General features: G+C 43.0%; 1 protein-coding gene across 11 annotated transcripts in view; it reads left to right on the top strand.

Annotated features, from left to right (window-relative positions):
• The window catches only part of FAM13A (family with sequence similarity 13 member A), a 141,653-nt gene extending 118,702 nt beyond the window's left edge, over positions 1–22,951 (top strand). For 10 of the 11 annotated variants that reach the window (XM_071807816.1, XM_065837401.2, XM_071807817.1 and 7 more), the window contains 10 exons: positions 4,993–5,206; positions 5,587–5,725; positions 6,793–6,874; positions 7,020–7,240; positions 8,593–8,676; positions 12,790–12,885; positions 13,696–13,779; positions 17,425–17,621; positions 18,313–18,414; positions 19,305–22,951. In XM_071807816.1, the coding sequence (XP_071663917.1) occupies positions 4,993–5,206; positions 5,587–5,725; positions 6,793–6,874; positions 7,020–7,240; positions 8,593–8,676; positions 12,790–12,885; positions 13,696–13,779; positions 17,425–17,621; positions 18,313–18,414; positions 19,305–19,431 (1,346 nt within the window). In that variant the 3' untranslated portion in view covers positions 19,432–22,951. The remainder of the gene's footprint in view (positions 1–4,992; positions 5,207–5,586; positions 5,726–6,792; positions 6,875–7,019; positions 7,241–8,592; positions 8,677–12,789; positions 12,886–13,695; positions 13,780–17,424; positions 17,622–18,312; positions 18,415–19,304) is intronic. The other variant, XM_065837398.2, reaches the window with a different exon arrangement.

The following is a 22,951-nucleotide window of genomic DNA, read 5'->3' as shown; positions in this document are numbered from 1 at the left end:
TCTGTGTAGTAATTGTCAGGCTATTGATGGAGTATGCAGGGTGTGAGCAGTGCCCCGGCCAAATTCAAGTGCTGAACACTTAACCTAGGTGCATTTCCCCTGGGCCAAGAGCAGTATTTTACTAGTGTGCATTTGGCGGATGCAAATCAAATAGTTTTATTCTTGGGCTCGATGTGAGCCGAGCTGTGCCTGTGACCAGGGATCTCTGACTGCTGGGCCTGCCTGCTGAACTGGTCAGTGAGTGCTAGCCCAGACAGCCCGTGAGCAAGTCTGTTCAGAGATACTCCCACAGCAAATCTTCATGGATTATGTTTGAATCAAGTGCTGTGAGCGAGGAGGACAGAGTGTTCTCTCACAGTCCAGCGCTATTATGCAAATTTCTTACCAAATGTTTCTAATTCAAGCCCAGAACTCGCTATCCTGCCCTCAAGGAAAATCTAGAGGTATGTTGCTCTCCGTAACAGCGTCTGGCCTCGTCAGCAGCTTGGAGCTGAACAGGCAGTTCAGTAAATTGATCTGATGCGTGTCATTGTTGCCTACATCGCCTGATTACTGGCGTTTTTAAAAAACTTCTGTAGATGAGATTTCAGGCAGAGTTTGCAGTAACAGGCACTTATGGAACAATCAGCAGACATTTTTCTACAAACTTGTAAGCTTAAAAAAGATAATAATGCAGAAGTTTAAAACACAATTTGAGTTCTCAATGTTGATAACACAAGTATTGCAGTACTGAGACCCTGACAGTGAAGCTGATCTACAAATAGTTTTGACACTGAATTAGTTGATACTTTCCCATCAGGGAAAAAGAAAAAACACCACCACACCAACAGAGTAATGCAAGAAACTCCAAAGAGTACAGCAACAGACAAGGAAGCTGAATTTTAGATTGTTTTTTCAGCACTGTGGACTGAGTTTCATAAATGTGTTTGTGTGGAATAGACTCTTTAGCATAGAAAATAACAGGATGATGAAACACACTGCATTTTTATTACTGTGTGTAGAAAATAATAATACTATTGTTTACTGATTTTATTTCATAGCATCAATATTTTTTAATTTATTTTTTCATTGTTTATCATGACTTTACATTATAAGCAAAATACAAAGTTGGCTTGTTAGCTGAGAGATGTGTCATCATGCTAGCTGAAAATGCATGGTAGCGCTTCATTTGGGCCATTCTTATGACCTACGTAGGAAGAGTAACTCTTGATGTATTCAAACAAGGATCTTTTCAAACAGTTATTTATAAGATGAGTAAAATAGATTGCTGCTGAGCTAGTGAATGGTTTGGGCTTTTAAATTACTTTATTCACTTCATTATGAGAGGGCTTTCAAGTGAGATTTCATACCAGGACCTCAGGTGTTGTAATTAGTTCAGGCTTTTTAATCCCTGCAGACCTGCTTGGGTTTACAGCAGCAAAGACTTGGCCTCTTTTGTTTGTCAGATGAGCGTGTGTACAAGCAGGATCAGCAGCGTTCATTGGCTGTGTGGCTGCAGACAGGGGAATGGGAGATGCCCGCGGCATTTTGCAGCTGCCCCTCAGGTGGGGGGTGTGTGGGCACCCCTCTGCTGGCCCTGCAGCCCCCAGTAGCCCTGTGGCACATATGCAATGTGATGATTTTAAAAAGTCAGGATTTTGTCAGCAAGATGACTTGGAGCTCACCAATACGCCAGTTTGATACAGTTCATCTTTCTCCCTTCTTGCATGATTCAGGTTTATTAATATCTCCATCCCTCCATGCAGCAGGTTGCAGAGAGGTTGTATTGCCACAGGCGTTTATGTGCCTAGAGTTCTGCAAAGCAACACCTGGCAGATGGCTCACGGCTTTGTTGAAAGATAAGCTGGTTGTGAGATTTTGAGAGGGAGTACAGCACTTCTGGAGGGCTGCAGGCTCCATACCAGCATATTTCACTTCTGCGCTAACTTAGAAAAGGCGTACCTAAAAGAAATGTGCTGAGAGTCTGACCAAAAAATAGAAAATTTGTTCACCCTTTCTCTGCACTGGCACAGCTATGGTGGTTAAATATTCACAAATATTTTTTTCATGAAAGGTGGTCATTATGGAGGAAAAAAATAGTACGTAAAAAGAACGGGGAGATTATTAGAAAAGTGAGAGTTTTCTCTGAGCAAGAAAGATCTGTTCCAGACAGAAGATGAATAAGGGTAAATGCTCTGTCAAGTCAATGGCAAAGAAAAGGTAAAACATTTATATTATTTATTGAGATTTTCTTCTTAAATTAGCAGAACGGGGAGAGGGTGACAACATTAATCCTGACAGCAAATACTTCAAACCCGAACCATTAAGTCCAGGAATCTAGCAGCCTTCAGAAAAGGCTCAACACTTCAAGAGCTATCTGGGATAAATGAATAACAAAAGATATTATGTATTCTGTTGAATAGGAATTGATTGATTGTGCACTGTCAGAAAAAGCAGCAGTTTACCGGTGTATTTGTGCAATCCAGCAATTCCAGCGCTTCCAGCTGAAGCGCCTGGCACCTGACCAGTGTGAGAGACGTGGTTGGGCTACAGTGCTGGTCCATTTCGTGACCTGATGTAGATAAAACCCTTAATTCCAAATACCTATTTATGTTTGTTAATTAATTGCTGTGTTACTTTCTGGAGGGTTAGCAATTTTGTGTCCAGATGAGATTTTTTCTGTTCTAAATGCCTAGAGTCAGCAGGGGGAAAAAGTTACCCGTAGAGTCAGGCATTCCAGGAGCAAGGATTAAAAACAGATGGTTTTCTGTGACAGCCATTTCTTCTGTCAGGTCTCAAATTTTATTTTTCCTTTTAGGACTTTTTTCCTTCTCCTTTTTAACATTTTCTCCCTTGGAATGTGAGTCTTTATTTTGGGGCAGTATTTTGAAATCAATAAAGTACACACACCCTGCTCTCCGATAGCTTATGTAAAGTGCTTTGCAGTCTTTTGGGGTTTGATAAGAGACTCTTTGAGCCACTGCAGTTCCCTGAATGTTGCATGGTATCTGGTATATAAATCCACCTTGGGACAAAGTCACATGCATCATGCATGATTAATAATGGCTTTGTTAGCTGGTGAGGTAGGAGCTTAATTTGGTTACTGCTAAATACGCTGTTGATTTCTTCAAAGTTTATTCCATTTGTGGAAATCCCATGGGCGTGTGTTTTAACAGTTTCCAAGGGCAAATTCTCTTAGGAATGAGAAGTGAGAGATGTCTGAAGAATCATGTGCATCACTTATGTATCACATTTGTTACTTTTGTGTTATTTGCCTTTATTTTGCTACAGGAGAGACATTGCTGAAATCATGAGAGATTCAGGAAGCACGCAGCACCAAAGTGTTGCAGTTTAGCTGAAGGATTTGCCCATCGTTTCACCTTCCCTGTTAACAGATTCCTTGAGCAAAATATTTCAAGTATTAGGAACTTCCAGGGTTGAACACAGCTTAGAAAAAACTCTTGTTCCGGAATTTAGCTGAGAGCAGTGTCGGCTGCTCATGTTTCCAATCCATAGCAAAACAACCTATGCACACCTGGGGCTTGCATACCTCGTCGCAGTTGCCCCTGCGAGCCCGGCTTGTGTGTGCTTCATGTATCACAGCACCTGAGAGAGGCTCTTATGCAAAAACCTCCTGCCATCCATTTCAGAGCAACACATCAGTTTGCATGCAGCACCGATCTCGAAGCAGAAGCATGCCATTTATATTCATGCACTGAGGAAAAAGTGAAGAGGAGGAGAGCATTGTCTGATGCTGGGTACAGGCAAAATATCACTGAGCCTGTCATTACTGAATTATGGATGATCTTCCACTGTCTGAATTGTGCTTGGGGGGAAATATTAAACAGTGTAGGGCTTCTGTAAGGGAATCCTCACTGCAATCCATTCTGAGCTACGAAAATGTTAACCTTGTTCAGCAAAAGGAAATACTGCCTTTTATTCAAAAATTGATGACTCCAAAAGCCCCTTCTCTTTGTGAAAGAACAACGGATGCACTAGGCACAGGAAATAATGAGTCCATAGCTCTGTGACTCATCTTGGAGCTTTCTATAAAGTTTTTGTTCGGTTACTTGACTCTAGTACTATTTGTTAGATTTATAAGTTCAAAGCCTGACTCTTAAACTGTCTGATCCTGTGGTGCTAAGTAGGAGCATGCAAATCAGCTTAGTAAACTGTCTGAACACAAAACATTAGACTCCTTATGGCATCTGGAGGGGACTGATCATGAGATTGAGGCAACTGCTTTCCGTGGGCTTCACTATGCTAGTCAGCAATGCAAAGTTGGGTTCCCCTTTCTCTCCCTCTCCACCATCTCCCTGTAGAGCATTACTTCTGCTTCCAGCCGGTTAGATCGTCCAGGGGACTGAAGATTTCCTAACTTTTCTACCATGCTGTTAAGCAGCAGGATTGCATGTGAAAGAGAAAAAGAGGAAACTCAGACCATATTGCCGTTGTTGCTGATTTACAGGCTAGGCACCCTGCAGAACCAGTAGTAATGTTAGACACCTTTTTGTGGCCAACTAGAAGAACCTATTCTTACTCCTAGTCTTTGAATTTCCAATAGTGGGTGACAGGGTTGTATTGGAGTGCTGGAGGCCATGGGAGGACAACTCCTATGCTGTTAGTTTACATCATTTGTATATCCTGAAACTGGAAAAAAATCCTCCTGTAATCCAGTCACCTCCTTTATACTGCCGTGTGCCAATAACTTTCTCCTCAAAGGTGCTGGCTGGTGACAGCCTCATTTGTTGTCAGTCCATGGTAATTACTGGCCAGCTTTTAGGTATGGTTTTCAGTTGCACACAGGAGATTATTTGTTTCTGTAGAGTACCCACTGTGGCCAGGCAATGCTTTGCACACCAGGCAGATGCAAGTAATGATCCAGAGTGTGCCTGATGATGAGGAATCGTGGTCCAGGATAAATGGGTCAGGGTTCATTAGAAAAGTTGCCTGGAGTCCGTCATATGTATAAAACAAAAACGATAAAACCAGCCTTTGTCTTACTGTTCCCAGAGCCCATCCCTGCTCTTTCCTCATGGCAGCGAGACGGTTTAGACTCAGATGAGGCTCGCCTTTCCCCGCAGGCCGGTTGCTTAATTCGCCAGCTTCTGGATGAGGACAGCGATCCTATGCTGTCCCCTCGCTTCTATGCCTATGGACAGAGCCAGCAGTACCTGGATGATCCAGAAGTGCCTCCTTCCCCTCCCAATTCTCATTCCTTCATGAGGTGGGTTGTGATTTGCCTGTGCTGACTCTCACACCCAAGTGTAAAGTGTTGGCACGGTTGCACCAAGCAACATCTCGTTGGATCACATACACGGTGTAGCTATGCCATGTTGGGTTTTGGTTCCTACTGATAGGAAACTGATATTTTTAGAAAAGTTCTTGGTAACTAATAATTTCTGGGTTTGTGAGTTAATATCTAGGGAGTTGCTGTTGCTGAAAGAGGCTGTTACAGTATCTTTTGCTATCTGACATTACAGAGCAGCAACACAGCATTCTCACTTTGGTGGGATTTGCTTTTGTTTACATAAAGTGTCCATCTCTGCATTAAGATGTACTGTGGCTGTTTGGATAAGCTCTTCCTGCAATCTCTGCTCTTTGTAGGAGGCGGAGTTCATCTTTGGGATCTTATGAAGATGACAGAGAGGACCTCACCCCAGCACAACTCACCCGGAGGATTCAGGGACTGAAGAAAAAGATCAGGAGATTTGAGGAAAAATTTGAAGAGGAGAGGAAATATAGAGTGAGTTTGTAGAAGTTAAGCATTTGTATGGAGAGATGTGCATTAGCAGCAAAGGACATGAGGGAAGTCTGAAAAACATACAGAGGGCTTGAAAGCTTTGACAAGAAAGGGAGGGCGGGCAGGGAAAGCTGCTGCCCAAAAAAGGAAAATGTGCATCCATACCAAGCAAATTATCTTTCCAGGAATTATATACTATCAGTGCAGCACAAGAGAAAGCCTAATAAACTCATAGAATTTTGATCACCGCTTAAGACAGTGTGCCAAAAGCACACACTCAGTGTATACGAATAGCTATGTTAAACTTATGTTTGTTTATTTATTCAAGTTCATCTATGGGAAGCACAATTGCACGTCTCATTTGCATGATGGTAATCCCAGGACACCAGTGCATTGCAGAGAGAGACCAGCGCCTTCATTCCTGAGCTAGAAACCACAGTCAAGGGCTGCTGAGCAGTAGCAGTGTACTGTACTCTGATTATTCCTGACATGCCTTTTTTTGCAAAAAATGCTTTTTAAGGAACGAAAGCTTTGCATGTGTGCATCTTTGGTGATCTAAACCACAAAGGATTGAACTCAAGGGTTCTGAACTGCAGTAGAAAAGGCTGAAAGAAGCGTGCAGAGCTCACTGTAGCCTAGCACTTGGGTTATTTTGGTGTCTTTGAATGTAAGGCAGCCTTTGGTGTGGATACATGCATCCTAACACTTCTCGAACTTTTCACGCTAGGCTTCCTCTATTTTGGAGGTGCCCTCTTGTTAGGGAACAGTAGGCACAAGGATTCCAATGTGCATCTGGCCTTCTGAGACACTTCTGCAACTTAATGTTTGCCATCAGAAGTTCTGTGTTTTCTACATGATGCCTGCTAAGAGACAGTGTTGTGACAGACAGAGACAATTAAAGCAAGGTCTGAAATGAGCTGGTCAGAGATGTGCAGGTGCCAGTCAGAAGCCAGTGCCCATGCTCCATACCAGGTCCAAATTCTACTGTACCTTTTTTTGTGACACACGCTTGTTTCAGTGAGTCTCTGTCAGTTTAACACAGATTCTGCATGACTGTTCTTTCCTCCCAGCCTTCCCACAGTGACAAAGCGGCCAACCCTGAAGTTCTCAAATGGACAAATGATTTGGCCAGATTTCGAAAGCAACTTAAAGGTGAGCAGCCACCACTGGTGCATTTTTTGGGGGGGTGACTGGACGCTGCCTCATTTAAATTTTATGTTAGGCAGCGATCCTGTCACTGCCACATTTTTTAAAAAAGATTAAAATTATTCATATTTCTCCAAATGTCCCTGTTTAGAGTCAAAACTGAAGATATCAGAGGAAGACCTTGGCCCTGTTGTGCGTCAGCGGAGCAACACGCTCCCCAAGAGCTTTGGTTCTCAGCTTGAAAAGGATGATGACAAGAAGCAAGACCTGTCAGATAAATCTGCCAAGCCTGCTGTGGAAGCAACCCTTGATTCTATCCAGAAGAAACTTCAAGAAAAACGAACAGAGACAAACCGACCTGAGGATATTAAGGTACAATATAGACAGATCAGATATCGGCCTTTAAGTACAAGTATGTAACTCACAGCTTCACAGTCACTTGTGAAAGCCCTGTGGTCTTAAATGTTTTGTCACAAAGTCTACGACCTTTACTCGTGGCTCACTTGCTTTAGTTTCTTTCCCTCTCCCTTTAGTATGCATGTTTTTTTTTTTTTTCCAGAGCTTGGTTTCTACTGAATGTTGTGCAGTATTTTTCTCATCCTTGTATAATCCAAGTATCATTTCTGAATTATTGCAATATTTCCTGCCCGGTGTTTGGCTATTTCTGTTGTTATGTCCAAAGGCTTTTGGCAAATTTGGAGCCTTGCAGTCATTCTGGACATTGGGTCATCTGTTTTCTTCTAGTTCACTCCAAAGCTGAGTGTTCATCTCTCAGGGCATTTTATCACTGCTCTTCAGAGTTTCACACAGAGGTCTGTTAGCTGCTGTAATCTCTGAGGGTTATCAGCAGGCACGTCTTTGTGTCTGATGGTGCTAGTTCCTGAGGTTTGGGCAGCCTTGTAAGTGAAGTCCTTGAGACTGCTGACATGTAAATTTTGTAGTGCTTTTGTAAGAGAGGGGCAAACAGCATTATCTTTGTTTATTAGATTTGCAGAAGAAGAAGATACACACAGTGTGTGTGTGTTTGGCTCTTTTCTGCCAGTAGTGAGGATCCACAGCCTGGCCTTTTACAGAGGGCCTGGGATAGTATTTGGTGCTGTGATAGAGAGAGAAGGCTCGGTATCAAGCAGTTTCAGTGGAGGAACTCTGGCAAACTTAGGGAGGTCTTCTCTAACTGCCTGCCCTTTTTTGGGCTTGGTCTCCTCAGCCCGTGCCAGAGCTTTTCACTCAGTAGCAGAATTGGCAGAAAGAGGCAGTCTGACTGCACTTAATGTTCTTGGTAAAGTGTGTTTGTGGCAGTCAAAGCAAAGATGGCAAGCTTTGCAAAAGGTACTGCAGCTTGTCTCAGATTTGGAGAAAAAGAAAGAACATGTGTTTTGTTGTAGAGTTTACACTTCAGATATTAACTGGAAAAGAGCCACCATCATTAAAAGTTGCACACCATTGTTTTTTCAGAGCTCACTGATGATAAATAAATGCCTCTTCTGTATATAAAATACCTTCATATGCAAAGTTTATATGGTTTTAATTTGCCTGCATTGTGCTTAAGGTGCCACTCATGTTAACAATCTCTTTGGCAATATAGCTGGGAAAAGAGGCAGAGATGAATCTTCAAAACATTAATGACAAAATGACATGACTTTGGTTAGGCCACAGATCAGTATTGTTTGAGTCCAGGAATCTGACCTTTGTTTCTTCTTCTCTCTCCCTGCCACATTTCACAGGACATGACAAGAGATCAGATAGCAGCTGAAAAAGTGGCTCTTCAAAAAGCTTTGCTGTATTATGAAAGCATTCATGGTAGACCGGTATGTACAGCAGCATTTTTTTCAAATTACATCTTTATATGTCTTTGTCTGTGGTAAACGATCCCCCTAACACTCCTCTGTTGTCACAGTCACTAGAACTTCTTGCTGTTCAAACCACACACGCATCCCCTAACACAGCTCCCTGATCCTTTGCTGCGGCTACTGAGGAGCCTCTTCTCAGCCAGGTGACATCTGCAGACAGAGCTGGGTTTGGCAGGTACCTGTAGGACCAAGTCTATGGGCTGGATGAGGTTGAACATGCATTATTTTGGTGTCACACTCACCATAATCCACAGACATCCAGTTTGTGGCCCAGCTGACTTGCCACCTTTGCGGGGGATACAGTCTGCACAGGAATAGTTGTGTGTGGTCCCCCACGCAGCCAGGAATTTTGCCTTTTGCTAATATTAATGGTGAACTGGGAAGACAGGAATGCATAGATTACTCCTTCTTAGGGGAGCTACAGCTTATTTCTCCCGGCACTGTGCTGTTTGCACCTGCACCTTGGTATTTCCACAATCCTCTTGTGCCAAAGGGTTTGTGAAACAGTTTGCCTCTGGTGCATCACAGCATAAGTTGAGTGGAGATTTCATTCTTCCCCTGAGAAATGGACTTTGTTTTCCATGTGCCAGTGGAAGGGAAGGGCAAGAGGTTTCTTGCACATTTGATCTTAACAAAGGAAAAATTTTTGTTAAGACAGTAAATCAATTATTGTGTACTGTTGATCCCCACCATGGCAGAAACACAATGTCTTCCAGGCCACCAAGTTGGCTTGTTATGAATCCCTTCTCCTCTTTCACTGTTGACATTATAATTTTTGCTACCAGCTGGATAGGTAAAGTAACTTAATTTCAGAGTGATGCTAATCTCTGGAGGAGTGGTTTAGGAGCTGCAAAATACTGCTTATAAGAAGTACTTGATTAGCGCAGCTAATAAGTCTGTCATTCTGCTGCTGTGTGAGCGTCCTGATCTCATCTTTCCTTTTGCTCCTGAATTATTTCCTCATTTGTCTGTTGTTTTTAAAAAGTCTCACCAATTTATTTAAATGCTTTAATTAAGTGCTGATGTTGTACAGTCACATACACCAGCAGCTGATACCAGTGTAGTTGCATGAGAGGACATACAGATTTATTATTTTGTAAAATAACAAAAGGCCAGCACGAGGGAATCCACTTAACCTTCTTTGTCTTCTCCATGAGACTGAGTCAGATTTTGCTGCTTTTACAATGATATAAATCAACAGGTGGCATCTCGTTAAGTGGACTCACTTAAATCTGTTTAAAAAGGGAATAAGCCCAAAACCTAGGTGTCAGCATACCTTCTTTTTTTTTTTTTTTTTCCCATGCTCGCCTTTCTGATGCTCTATTTATACAACTGCTCTTTAATTTGTTTGTTTTAAAGTAAGCAGTCTATACCTAGTAACGTGGAACTGCATGGCAAGGAAGACTGCAGCTGATCAGCTTTTGCTGTTCCCAGCTCCTGGCACTGCAGCAGTGGAAAAGTACTGAGAGCTTGAGGAGAATGGGGATCGTTCAGCCAAGTTTTGGGGCTTTTTTTCTTCTTAAAGATGTTTAACTAAACAAGAAAAACAATGGAGCTCAGATTTATTGTGCAACTGGGTCTTTCTGCACCAGTGATAGATGAACCTGCAAAGGTGGAACTGAACTATTTTCATTAAGCCAAAAAGTCCATCTCTGCACAAATTCTTGAGCTGCTCTAATAATGCAAGCAATGGTCTGTTCCTCGGCTGCTGCTATTTTGCCATGTGGAGCATGCCCTGGAGTTGTGTCAAAGGCTCCATTATCCCAGCAGTCTTTTTACATTTTGATGTTCTCCCAAAATATACTCAGGTTTTACTGGTACTACTTATGTTTACCTAGTGGGACAGTTTGCCTGTGTGCTTTTGGTTAAGTGTGCTGGTGTAAGTCTGCAGGGCTGATTCAGAACCCGTACACTTAACTTCCAATGCCTAAATTCATTCTCTTTGCTCTTCTTCCATACCAATATTCAGACACTGAAGCATGTTGTTTATTTTTTCCATTCTTCAACATACCTAAGGATTTTTTGCTCATTCGAAGGCTTATGTTTATTTTTTCTGTACAGAACAGTGCTATTTATCAACTTCGAAATGTCATTAATTGAAGGTCTGGTTCTTAGCCACAGCATAGTGTTGTGGGTTTTTTTAAGTAACAGTGACTGTCTGAGCCAACAGTAGTGCTGTGCCTCCTGTTCCACTAACTGCTAACCTAGTAAAGCTAGGAATAATATATAATATATATGTAGGCTAGCTAATTTCTCTAGCTGTATGTGTCATTGATTGCAGAGAAGCTTCCAAAGTTGGGGGAAACTTGCTAGCCAGTGCAATTGAATGTAGACACATCAACATGAAACTGGGCAGAGATCATTTGTTTGATGCTGCTCACATCTCTCTAATCCACATGAGCCACTTACCCAGCAAACAGCCAGCGCGAGGCTGGCGGCTGTTGGAGCCCAGTGGTGCTTCGAGGCTGTGGGACATGCAGACCCGAGAGCTCAGACTACCCATCTGTTTGCCTCTTATCAAGCTTGAGGATATTTGCATTGAACCCAGAATGGAATAAAAAGGTCTTCCTCCTTCTTCCCCCCTGTTCATCTGTACCAACATAGGAAATAGGCTTGGTTATCAGGAGGAAGATGTTACCTCCAGATTCTTAGAGTTCATCACTGCCAGTCCTGCTCCTGGCAATACTTACAGCTCTTTTGCCCCTTGCAAACCAACAGCCTCTCCTGGTCTGGAGGGAAGATGTAAAAGCTTTAGAAAGATCACTCCAGTGAGAGCCAACTGTAGATAAAATAAAAGAGTTCATTTTAAAACATCCTTGCTGTCTCAAGCTGTCCCTTTCCTCTTATTTCTGTTGTAGAAAGGGAGACTGTACAGTTACACTGTTGACGTTGATTTTTACATGGCAGCTGTTCAGATGCTCTGGTGACTAGCAGCAGTGAAAGGCCTTCAGGAACGTAGGCATGGCATAAGAATCAGCTAAAGCTGCTCCTTTGAGGAGCAGGAAAGCAGTATAATGGAAGGGCACTCACAGGATGTGGGTCAGACAGTGCTGAATACAAAGAAAGATGATGATCAGGTTGGTTCTGCTGAGTATTTTGTTTGTTTTCTAACCCTGCTGAAGAAATAGAACCGCACTTCTTCATAACTAGTATTTAGTTGTACAGACCTTTGCTTTCCCACACTAGCTACTGTCTGTTAGGTCTTCCCTTCTCCTGGCACTGTCAGTACTACTGAGATTTTTGTGTTGGCTTGGATCTGAAAGAAAAACAGAAATGTACACTTGTAGTCTGCAACACTCTCAAACTGAGGTGGAGGTGGGAGCATGAAATGCAGCTAGGAGTGGTATTAGGGACAGAGCAATGTAAGGAGGGCTTGGGGTGGGCATCACAGTATTATTCTGTTTTCTGTAGTTCACACAGTCCTGGCACCCTCATCCCTTCTCAGCTCTGTGGTAATTCCTTCCACCAAGGTTGCTGGGAGGAAGGCTGAAGGAGAAGGTTAGGGGATTAAACATATGAAGAACCACTGGCTTTAAAAGGAAATGAAGAGGAATAGCAAAGCTGGAAAGTCAGCTTTTGTGAAATCTGTAGTTTGATGTACTCTGGGAAAACCTCCTTTCATTGCAGTATCCCATCATGGCAGCTCTGTCCTCTTTTCCTGATTCATAACCTCTGCCTCTGAGGTCTCAGCCACAAGAACAAGAGTGGGAAACTTCATGTTATGCCTTATGATGGTAGATGTGATTATAAGCACAGACTGCTGCCTCTGTGGGTCCTTTTGTGCTGTGGACACACGATACCTAGGTTGGTTATTTAAACCACCTGGCTCATACAACCACGGTAGAAGACACCCCACAGGTTGGGTGCTGCTTCATCTGGCAAGTGGGGCATGAGATGCAATGACCTACGTGAGCACTTGCATTACCAGTTTCAGGGCTAATGCTGCTGAGCTGCCACCCTCACGGAATCCCCTTCAAGTGGCCTCTGACTGACAGACATCACAGACACATGCATTATAGAGTAGAGCATCCACTGCGGGCTTCATGGATCTCACTTCTTTTTCCTTTCCAGGTAACTAAAAATGAACGACAGGTGATGAAGCCATTATATGACAGGTATCGCTTGGTCAAGCAGATCCTCTCCAGAGCCAACTCCATCTCTATCATTGTGAGTAAAGCATTCCTTTGGGGGCTGTTTCTTTGGTTTTGAGCTCAGGTAACAGGAAGCACCACACTTCTGCATACAACACAATCACTAAGGCCAAGTCCCGACCTCCCTTATCCCTCAAAGACCAAGCAAATGAGTGAATCAATGACACGGTGTATACTGAGGTCAGGCAGAGCTGGTCAAGGGACTCCAGTGTCCACCCATGAGCCACGGGGCACATCTCACCTTGTGTTGTTTCTCCTCTTTCCATTGGGCTGCTGCTGTTATTTCATCATCTTGTGTTTGGCTGCAGCCTCACTTCCCTTTCCTTACCAATCCACTGTGAGCTGTAGGTCTTCCATCCTCTAGTGAGAACAGCGAGAGGCTCGTGCAGTGGCAAGATGCCTTTGGAAATCCATTTCTACATCATTAGTGGGAAATCAGGCTCCTGGAAGGCAAGCCTGGGAAGTCTGGCTGGGCTTACACTGTAGCTCTGTAGAGCAAACCAAATGGTGTGTGTGTGCCTGGGCCTTGGGCTGGGGATAATTTTCTTTCAGCCTTTACTTTGCAGTTCCTGCCCAGCTAGTATTCCAGCATCCAAGTTTTTTTGCTTAGAAGTGTTTGGCAGTGGTGTTCCTTGCTAAGCAACATCCTGAGAGAAAACAGCCCAAAGTTTAAGGGGTTTTCCAGGCATATTTTTCTTCTTTAAGAAATAGATTTCTTCTGGTGGTCCAGCGGTGAACTGAGTGAATGTGTGGGAGAGAATGAGCTGAGAGCAGGTGGTAAAGAAAGGGGTTCATAATATAACGTGCTTGTTAACACCTGTCACAGGGTTCCCCCTCCAGCAAGCGGAGAAGCCCTTTGCTGCAGCCAATTATCGAGGGCGAAACAGCTTCCTTCTTCAAGGAGATAAAGGTGAAGACCTCCAGCTGCTAATTGCTCAGTTTGCATCAATTGTCCCCTTATACCAATGAAGGAGAATGATTGACTGATTGATATTTTTTTCCATCAGTGTTGATTTTTTTGCAGTGTCCTCCTGAAAAATCAGTAGCTGCTTTAAACCTCACCAGTTCTGATCAAATTATTTCCTTGTATTCTTCCCAGTATTTCCTTGGCTTTGCATTTTTTTCCCATCCTTCTCCTTCCCCCTCCACCTGCACATAATATATTTTATTTTGCTTTAAAAAAAATAATCACAATTACCTTTGTACATTGCTTTTTTCCCTGCTTTCCTTCTTTCTTTTTAATGACACTAACTTGTTTTGCGGTTGTTTCTCTCATTCCAAAGCTCTGTGGCTTGTGCACAACACCGGGGCAGGAATGAGCTCTCACAAAACTAACACTGGCAGGTGGGACCAGCTGGGGCACTTATACCTTCTTCCCCTTCACATGCTAATTTTATCCAGGGCTCTTTGTCACCACCTTGTGAATGGTATTTCTAACCAAGTCACATGAGGCTGGAAGTAAGAACATCTCGAGTCTGCTAGTTAACCCTTGGTCAGATTTGGATGGCAGGATTATTGTGTTTCTTTCTCGTGCTGCTGTGGGGCAGCAGTTCTTGATGGTGGAGCCTGCTGCAATATTGGACTTTCTTCCCCTGAGCAGAAGAAAGAAGTCCAGCTGTTGACCAGGACACGCAGCATGGAGCTGGGCCTTGACTTGCTTTTGTTACCCTTGCAACGTAACAGGGGAAAAATGCTTTTGCACATTTGGGTCACTTACCTAATTATCCAGCCAGTGTTTGGTTTATGGTGTAAATACTGCAGACCTAGACATCCAAGGTGATTTGATTATCAAGCAATTAAAGTGGATTGTGTATTAATGGACTATTCGAGGCACATATTCATTAAGACTAAAGACTGAAGATGTTAAGCTTCCATTTGGAGGCTGGTTAATCATCTCTGAGTTCTCACTATTTTATAGATAACTGCTGGATCAAGTCTGCAATAGTGGGTTGGTGGGGGGTATTTTTGTTTGGTTTTGGTTGTTGGGTTGTTTTGTGGGTTTTTTTTTTTTTTCTTTTAGTATGTTCTCCATTTGTCACCTATGCTTGCACCCAGAGACATAACTTAGAGCTGTCGGTTATGATGATCTCTGATGAGATGGCTGGTGTTGCGCCAGGGCAGCATCTCCCCAGCTCAGCTGTGTCCTGCAGGGAATACAAATCTTGAGAGGTTTCTGACTGAGGAGCAGGGTGACAGCCTTAAGCCTGTTAATGCTTAGGTTTCTCTAAACACTTAAATGGGGTCTGTGAAGCTGCGTGGGACAGCTTTGCCCTGAACTACACTCAGAATGAAGCAGAGGATACTGCCACAAGGCCCCAGAACTCACCCCCTGCATAGGTCCGCTATGGGCAGAGCGCTGCCTTTCTTGACAGGCCCCTGACACTGTTGGGATTTTTTGTTTTGTGTTGGTTTTGGGGTTCTTTTAAGTGTTAGGGAGAGTCAGATGGAAGCTTGAAAGTGATTTGAGGTGAAGCCTTTACCAGACATTTGGGTACAATATCTTGAATATTGCCTGTGTTGAAAAAATCATTGGGAAGCTTGCCTGCTGGGAGTGCTGATGATGGGATACTCTGGAGGTTTTACATTTGAAAATCTGGAAAATTTAAATGCCTCATGATTGGCTAGAGGTCCAAGCAGGTGCATGCCAAATAGATCTACTCAATGAAGATCATTCTGGTTCAAGGTATAAATGCCAGTGCAGGTTTAAAATAAGGTTCCCATGGGAGACTTGTTCAAAGTGGAGGCCTTGTATGGAAATGGACGTTTAAATTCTCACTACAAATCCTTTTAATTTGCTCCTTTGTTTGAAACAGTAAAATGCTTTAAGAGGTCTCGTGACAGCCAGATGTAGCGTTTTGGCACTGAGGTCTAAACAAGTGAAATTTCTACACTTTCTTTTCCTCCCACGGACTTCCATTGGCAGGAGACTCGCTCCTGAGCTCTGGGCCAGAGTCATCCTTGCTGGCTGGGCAGCTGCTGGGGCCCTGCACTGAGGCAGGACAGGCTGATGGGCATCTCTGAGGAGGAGATGGCTGCCAGATTTACAGATTCAAGTCAGTCCTTGCATCTGTCTTGGGGAGCAGTTTGTCACACTGCTTTCTCTCCAGAGGAGGAATCCAGAAGCAAGTTGCTCTCCCAGGAAAGGATACAGGAGCTCCTCCTTCAGTGCCAGCAAGATTCCCCCGAGACCAAGTGTGCCATTTTTGCTGCTTAGATTGACTTATCAAGTCCTCCTGCATGCCAGAGCAGGAACAGCATTTTCCTGCTTCAGTCCCCATTGCCCTTTCCCGGCAGGGCAGGACAGCATGCCTGGGGACCAGTAAATGGCGCTGAGCTATGGTCCCCCCTCCCCAGCCCAGCCTGGAATTGTCTGCAGGGTTTAAAAGACAGTATGTGGTTGCTGTTTCATGCCTCTTAGAAATAATTGAACTATTTATAAGGAATCACATGAAAAAAAGTCAAGAAAGTGGCTTATTTTGGTTCCAGTACAATGTACTTTTGCATACACTTCTGTGATATTAGCCCTCAAAATGTTTTAAAGATATTCAGGTGCTTAGATCCTTCCTGGCTAGAGTTACATAGTTGTAAAATATATATATATATATATATATATATATATATACACACATCCATACATATTTACGGGACTGTCCATTTATTACCTTCCTCTAATGCTCATGCCTCATTCCTTAGGGATGAAAACTGCCTTCTAGAAATATCTCTAAGTAGGAGAAAACTGGGCCTTGATACTCTGAATGATTTCTGGACAGTGTCAGAGGACAAGCCCTTCATTTGAGAACGCCATGAATTAGCAAGTACCAAGGTGCAGCAGAGACTTTCAAATCTTGTGCCTATACATTTTACAAAAAATTTGAACACAATAGTTCATCAGTGTACTTTGGGGAAATAGCACTGGGTAGAATGTTTCCATTCCCATTTTTAGCATATTCCAGCTAAATGGTACAGAGCTGCTGTCAGGAACAGGTTGGCAGTAGCAGTCCTTTTACAGTCAATCGTATTCCACATTTGGGCCATTGAAAGACTGATCTGAGCTCATTGATGTCACTGCATGAGCATTTGAGCTCTTGAATTGGCACAATAAAGAGAGCTGTTGAGCTGCAGCTATTGAGAGAATATTTTGCATTTTAACCTGGCAATCTGTATGCTGCAAGGTATGTTTGTAGGGAAATGTAGGGGATGGCTGGCATGCCTTAGACAGTATGCATAATGACTGTAACTGGTTTTATTTACATCAAAATACTTAAAGCAACAGGTTGCTAAGAACCCCAGGCGTTTTTTCACTCAGTTCCCTGGCCTCAGGTCTCATTAACCAGTCACAGTTGGTGGGTGGTGGTTTCTCTGACATGCTTCAGGTGTTGGGGGTCTGACTGATGATCTTCTCATGTCCAGTGTGGCATAGCAATTGCAGTGCCTACTCTGCCTGTCTACTTCTTCTCATACCTGTTCCCCAGTGCATGTGGTGAAAGGTGGTGCCCATTGCTGAGAATGGAAGCAGTAACCTCTTCTGTTTCGGGGGTGCTCTGTCGATCTCCAGGAGGAAGAGGAGGGGTCTGAGGAGGACAGCAATGTGAAGCCAGATTTCACAATTACTATGAAAACAGATTTCAACGTGCGTAGCTTCTTGGATCAACTAGAAGATGATGCTGATGGCTTTGTTTCCCCGGTGGATGATAAGATGCCATCTAGGAGCAACCAGGATATGGGGCTTTCAAATCTCCATGAAGCATCCATGTATGTTGAATTTGCAGGCAACTTGAAAAAGTTATTTATTGCTAAGATAACATTTGGAAAGTGTCTAGTTTTTTTTTTTTTTCCATCTGTGTTCTGCACCAGAAGTTTTTGCCCTTTTTATAAAGAAAAAAGTATTAGACCCTCATATGAAAGGGTTTGGGAAGAAACCAGTTTGTCCTGATACTGGTATTAGACTTCTGCATCCTTGGATTCTAGTACTAAATAGTAGCTCCACTTCACCAGTGGCAAGCTTCATTGTGAAAACAACCTTGTACTCTACAAGGTTTTTCAGGTTTTGGAGAGGTCAAGTTGAACTAGTTTTGCTGATTTTAAGCACCCAGGTCCGATGCAAACACACATACATGGTAGCCTTAAATCATGACCATTGTTTCTTGATCCTATAAAAGTCACCAAAAGCAGACCCATCTTCAGCAAGTAAATGTCACAGAAGTTAGTGGGTGGTTGTGAAATGCACATTTGACCTCCTTAGAGGCTTCAACTTAAGTGTAAGACTGTTCTGCTGAACTAAATTCAAAGAGCTTTTTGTTACAAGTAACAGCAAGTTGCCAGAGATGCTTGCAGGAGCAGCTCCATTGCTTGGCATCTGTGCAACCATACCTTTGTAGATTTACTGTATTCCTGTTATAATCCCGAACATATTTATAAACTTGTTTATATTTAAACCCCACAGCCCTGAACTGTTAGAGCAGCTCCAAGAAGTGAGGGAAGAGAAAAAGCGAATCAGAAAAAAATTGAGAGACTTTGAAGATAATTTTTTCCGACAAAATGGAAGGTAATAACTTGTCGGCTCTCTCTCCTTCAGCTGATTTTTATCTGTTTGCCATCTACAAAGACCTCCAAATACGGAAAGTTACTTGAATTCACTATTATATATTTCTTCATCATCATGATTTTTTTTTTCCCACATTCATTACAGTCACCCATTAAAATAAATTATTTCCCACCCCACACCCCCCAAAGAACATGAGGGACCACAGCCTCTTTGAAAACTTTCTTATGACAAGCAGTGGGAAGCAAAATTACAGATTGTGAAAATCTAGCTGCCTCTAGCACAGCTGACAGGAATGATGGAAGAGTTTCTCAGTGATAGAATGATTGTTTTTTTTCCTAGACATGTGGGTTTAGATTTCTGTCCTATTCCTGCTTGTCTGTGAGATATTCAGACACTATTTTAACAAGTATTTCTGCTCTAGTGTAGCTGGGTTTATCATTTTCAGAAAATGTCCCTCATTAATGAGCTGATAGAATGTCTTCATCTATTTGTACTCTGAAATTATCTTGGTTTCTTGTCACCAGCCATCATCCTTAGAGGTTCTTGTAAAATCACTGAGAACTTAAAAGTTCTCAGATCTGGTCAGGTATCATCTTCCTTTTCACAGGCTATATTTTATTTTGCCACACTGGCAATTTCAGACAAGTAGGGCATGCTTCAAAGGAGGTTTTGCATTTGAAACCAGGGGGTTCTGTTCAGCCTCAATATGCAAACGTCCCACACTTTGTTGGAGCAGTTTGTTTGTCCCTATTTTTTCAACTCTCAAAGGATAAAAGTTTTGGTTTTGTTCCCTGATGGGGAGTGTAGGTCTTGTTGGGGGATGGAGGGAGGCTGCTGAGGGAAGACGTCCTGTGACAGAAATCCTCATGACCTGCTTTCTCTCCCACTAGGAACGTGCAGAAAGAAGACCGCACTCCTATGGCTGAAGAATACAATGAATACAAGCAGATTAAGGCCAAGCTGAGGCTGCTGGAGGTCCTGATAAGCAAAAGAGATATGAGCTCCAAGATCATGTAAAGGCGGAGATTGTTTTTTGCCAGTAAACAAAGAGGAGGGCGCACCAAATGGACAAATGCATGAAGTGGATGCAGCGGGAGCCTGGCTGGGGAGAGCTGAGGAGCTCCCAGGGAACTGAAGGGCCATTCCCAGGGGCGGGATGGGGGAAAGGGTGACTTTCCATCACTCTCTGCACTTGCTGTTGCCCGCTCCTTCTCCAGGCCTGATGCCCAAAATGGAGTTTGCCAGCGTAGGAGACATGATGCTGCGCTCAGTGACTGCACTGAAGAGATCCTTCTGTTTTAATTTCCTTACAGATCCTGTAATATTTAGAATATCAAAGCCAGTCATGCTATTCTTTTTTTTTTTTTTTCCCCCAGGATATCATAGCAAGAGGCAAAGTAGGATGAATAGTGATTAAATCATCAAATAGCTTCTACTTTAGTTGGACAGACAAGTGCCCTGGCTGATCTCATATGAAAGCACAGGCCAGATAGCGCCAAGACTATTCTCTTGTAACTACAGCAGTGATTTGCTCAGACTTTTGACCTGCCTGTTTAGAGTCCAGCATTGTCTGTTGCTCTAGGTAAATGGTGTAAGAACTTCCTGGTCACCACCCAGAGCTGGTTTGAGTTACAGTTTTACCTCGGCTTGAGCTGGATTTTCTTCCCAATTTTTTTGTTGACCAATTTGATTGAAGTAGAAGAAAAGTACCTACATCTGTTTGGGATAGGAAAGAAAATGAACTGTGCAGCAAGGTTCTTGCCAGCTTTTTCCACCTGGAAGGTGATACTGTAATACTTTGACCGTTTGGGCAACTGGGAAGAAAAAGGTTTTAAAAGCTTTAAGTCAGAATCCCATGGGATTTTGGTAGTTGATCACTTAAATGTCTGGTGTCAAGTATCTGGAAGTTATCATCTAGAAGACCCACCCTATTAGTACATGTGCTTGATAAAACTGTAAGAATCCAAGCTGAACAGTCCATATGGGTGTCATACCCTAAATTTTGTTCTTTTATGTGCACCGTTGATCAGACTACATGGGCTGCAGCAGTGACACTGTGATGGTGGCAACGCAGGGTGGTCTTTTCTTCCTGGTGTGTCTAGTGGGTGTACCAGCACAAGAGGGTGCTGCAGGGAATAGGAAGCCCAGAGCCATGCTCTGCCTATGGAATGGACCCGTTTCTTAGGTGCAGGTTTTGACAATTGAACATTTTTCTAATGTGTTTATGCCTGAGGGAGCTCAGGAATGCACCAAGTAGCTGAGGGCCCACAGTTCTGCAGTCCTGGCCTACTGGGGCTTGCTCTCCTACTCCAGAGGCTGGTGTGCACCACCTCGCTCTGCCCTGAGCCAGGGACCCCGATGTCCCAGGGAGAGTAGTTCTGTAGTGCTTTGTTTTGTGCTGGTCCCTGGGGTGGGTGATGTGCAGAAGCCAAATGGCCAAATGCAGTTAAATGGCAGTAGTGGTAGCCAGGCCTCACGCTGGAGGAGGCAAGAGCCCCAGAACAACTTCTCCCTCTTCCTTCATTATATGGGCACGTGGGCTCACAAATACTGATATAGTTGGGTTGTGGTATTTAGACTTACCCCCCTCCACTTGCTGTATGTGCTGTGTTAATTCTTGCCAAAAACTGATGCTGAGGGTGTTCTGGTCTCTTCAGGACCTTCCACCAGTAGGTTTGCATGTGCTCATGACTAGTCGGGGTAGGTAAGGTGTTTTTTTTTTTTTTTTTTACCAATTGCAGAATTGCCTGTTGTATATAAAATGAGTGAAGACTGAATTTCGTATTTCCAAAGAGTCTGGAGGACATGGGTGATGACCTGGGGCTTGGCTTTTCAGAGATGCTGTGTTTCAGTCACTTGAGAGATATGGGGCTCTGCCCCTGCAAAACTGATCCTGTGAGTGCATTGACTGGGCTAATAAATGGGCTCAAAAACTGGTTTTGAAGAAGTTTGGCTGGAAGGGAAGCCTGACCAGGGTAAACCCCCTGGCTGAGCATAGGGCAGCTTGGAAATCAGAGCTGTGCCTTTGTCCTTAGGCCTGCTTTTATGGGCTCTGCCTCTCAGAGTCCATAGTCAGCTTCCCCCCCTCAGTTATTTTAAGTATGAGAGCTGAGCCAAACTGGCTGCTCTGGCTCGATTTGGTATTGCTTGGGCTGAGGTCAGCAAAGCAAAAGCACGTGTGGTGAGCATGTGCTGCAAGCTGCTCTGTCTTTGGGATTTTTGAATTACAATGCACTAAAGCTTGGGCACCTTGCTGAATCTGGGTCTGGACATCATTCTATGGACAAGAGAAGCAGTTTCTGCCCTTTTTTCATAGGCAGACATTTTTTCCAGTGGGCCAAGGCTTCCCAGGAGTATGTTTTCTCTGCTTATTTTTAAAAGTCTGTTTGCACTGTGTACTGACAAATCACCAGTTTTGCCCCTGACAAATCTTGATAAATGATATGTAGGGAACAGTCCATTTTATTTTTAGCTGCTGAGACTGTAGCATTTTCTGATGCTTAGTTTACCGCTGTTTACATGGTATATTGCTAGAATTTCAGATAGTTTATATTAAATATAAATACAATTACGCACTTTAGAGAGTTTATATTTTTGAACTTTGAAAGCTAAAAGTAACAAAACCTGTTAACTGAGATTGTACATTAAAAGAGAAAAAAAAAATACACCTAGCCATCTCTCTTTTTAAACTGTTCAAGTCTTTCTTTGCAAAAAAAAACAGAAACAAACAAAAAAAACACAAACAAACAAAAAAACACAACACACACACAAAAAACCCCCCCACCACAAACATCTGCTTAGTTGCAAAGGGCACTGCTAGGAAAGATCAGTGTGGAGAAGAAGTGAATTTTAAAATTCTGGTCCAGGAAAGACACATATAAATGCTCAGCTTTCTGTCCTGAGTGTCCAGATGCTGTGACCCACTCTCTCTCCCAAACCTGCACAAGAGGAGGGTGCCAAGACCTGAACACTAAAATGTCTGTTTCCCAGAGATGATTTGGTTTCCCACTAACCACAAATAGCCAAAAATGGTGTTTGCCCCACTGCACTCCTCTACATCAATCCAAGCAACTTCTGTGCATTTTGCTTGATGATTTGTCTATGCCAACATTATTGACTAGAGAACATGAAATACAAGACTGGCTCTGTTTTTCAAAGGTGTGAAGTACTGTACAAAGATCTACTTTATATGATATAAATAAGCTGTTAGTATAAGACAATGTGTTTCCATGTCACTAAAATAAACTGTCTGCTGGAGGATGGCAGTATGGTCTGTTGGGTGTTCCCTCCACTGGTGCCATTTCAGACACATATCTCCGTGTTACCACATTGTGGTATATAAAGTATTGGGGTTTGTTTAAATGATTATGACAATGAACAGGTTATGGACAAAATAAGATTGCAAGAGTTAAGATAGACAAAATACTTGTCATTCTTACAAGTTGCAGTTGGTTTTATTCAGTTTACGCCTGAGTAAACAGTCAAATAATTAATGTTCATGTTAAAGGCAGTGAAATTAAAGCATCTTATATTTTAA

This window comes from Patagioenas fasciata, chromosome 4 (genome assembly GCF_037038585.1).
Source record: "Patagioenas fasciata isolate bPatFas1 chromosome 4, bPatFas1.hap1, whole genome shotgun sequence".
NCBI classification, from domain to species: Eukaryota; Metazoa; Chordata; class Aves; order Columbiformes; family Columbidae; genus Patagioenas; species Patagioenas fasciata.
This window is presented reverse-complemented; position numbering and strand designations above follow the sequence as displayed.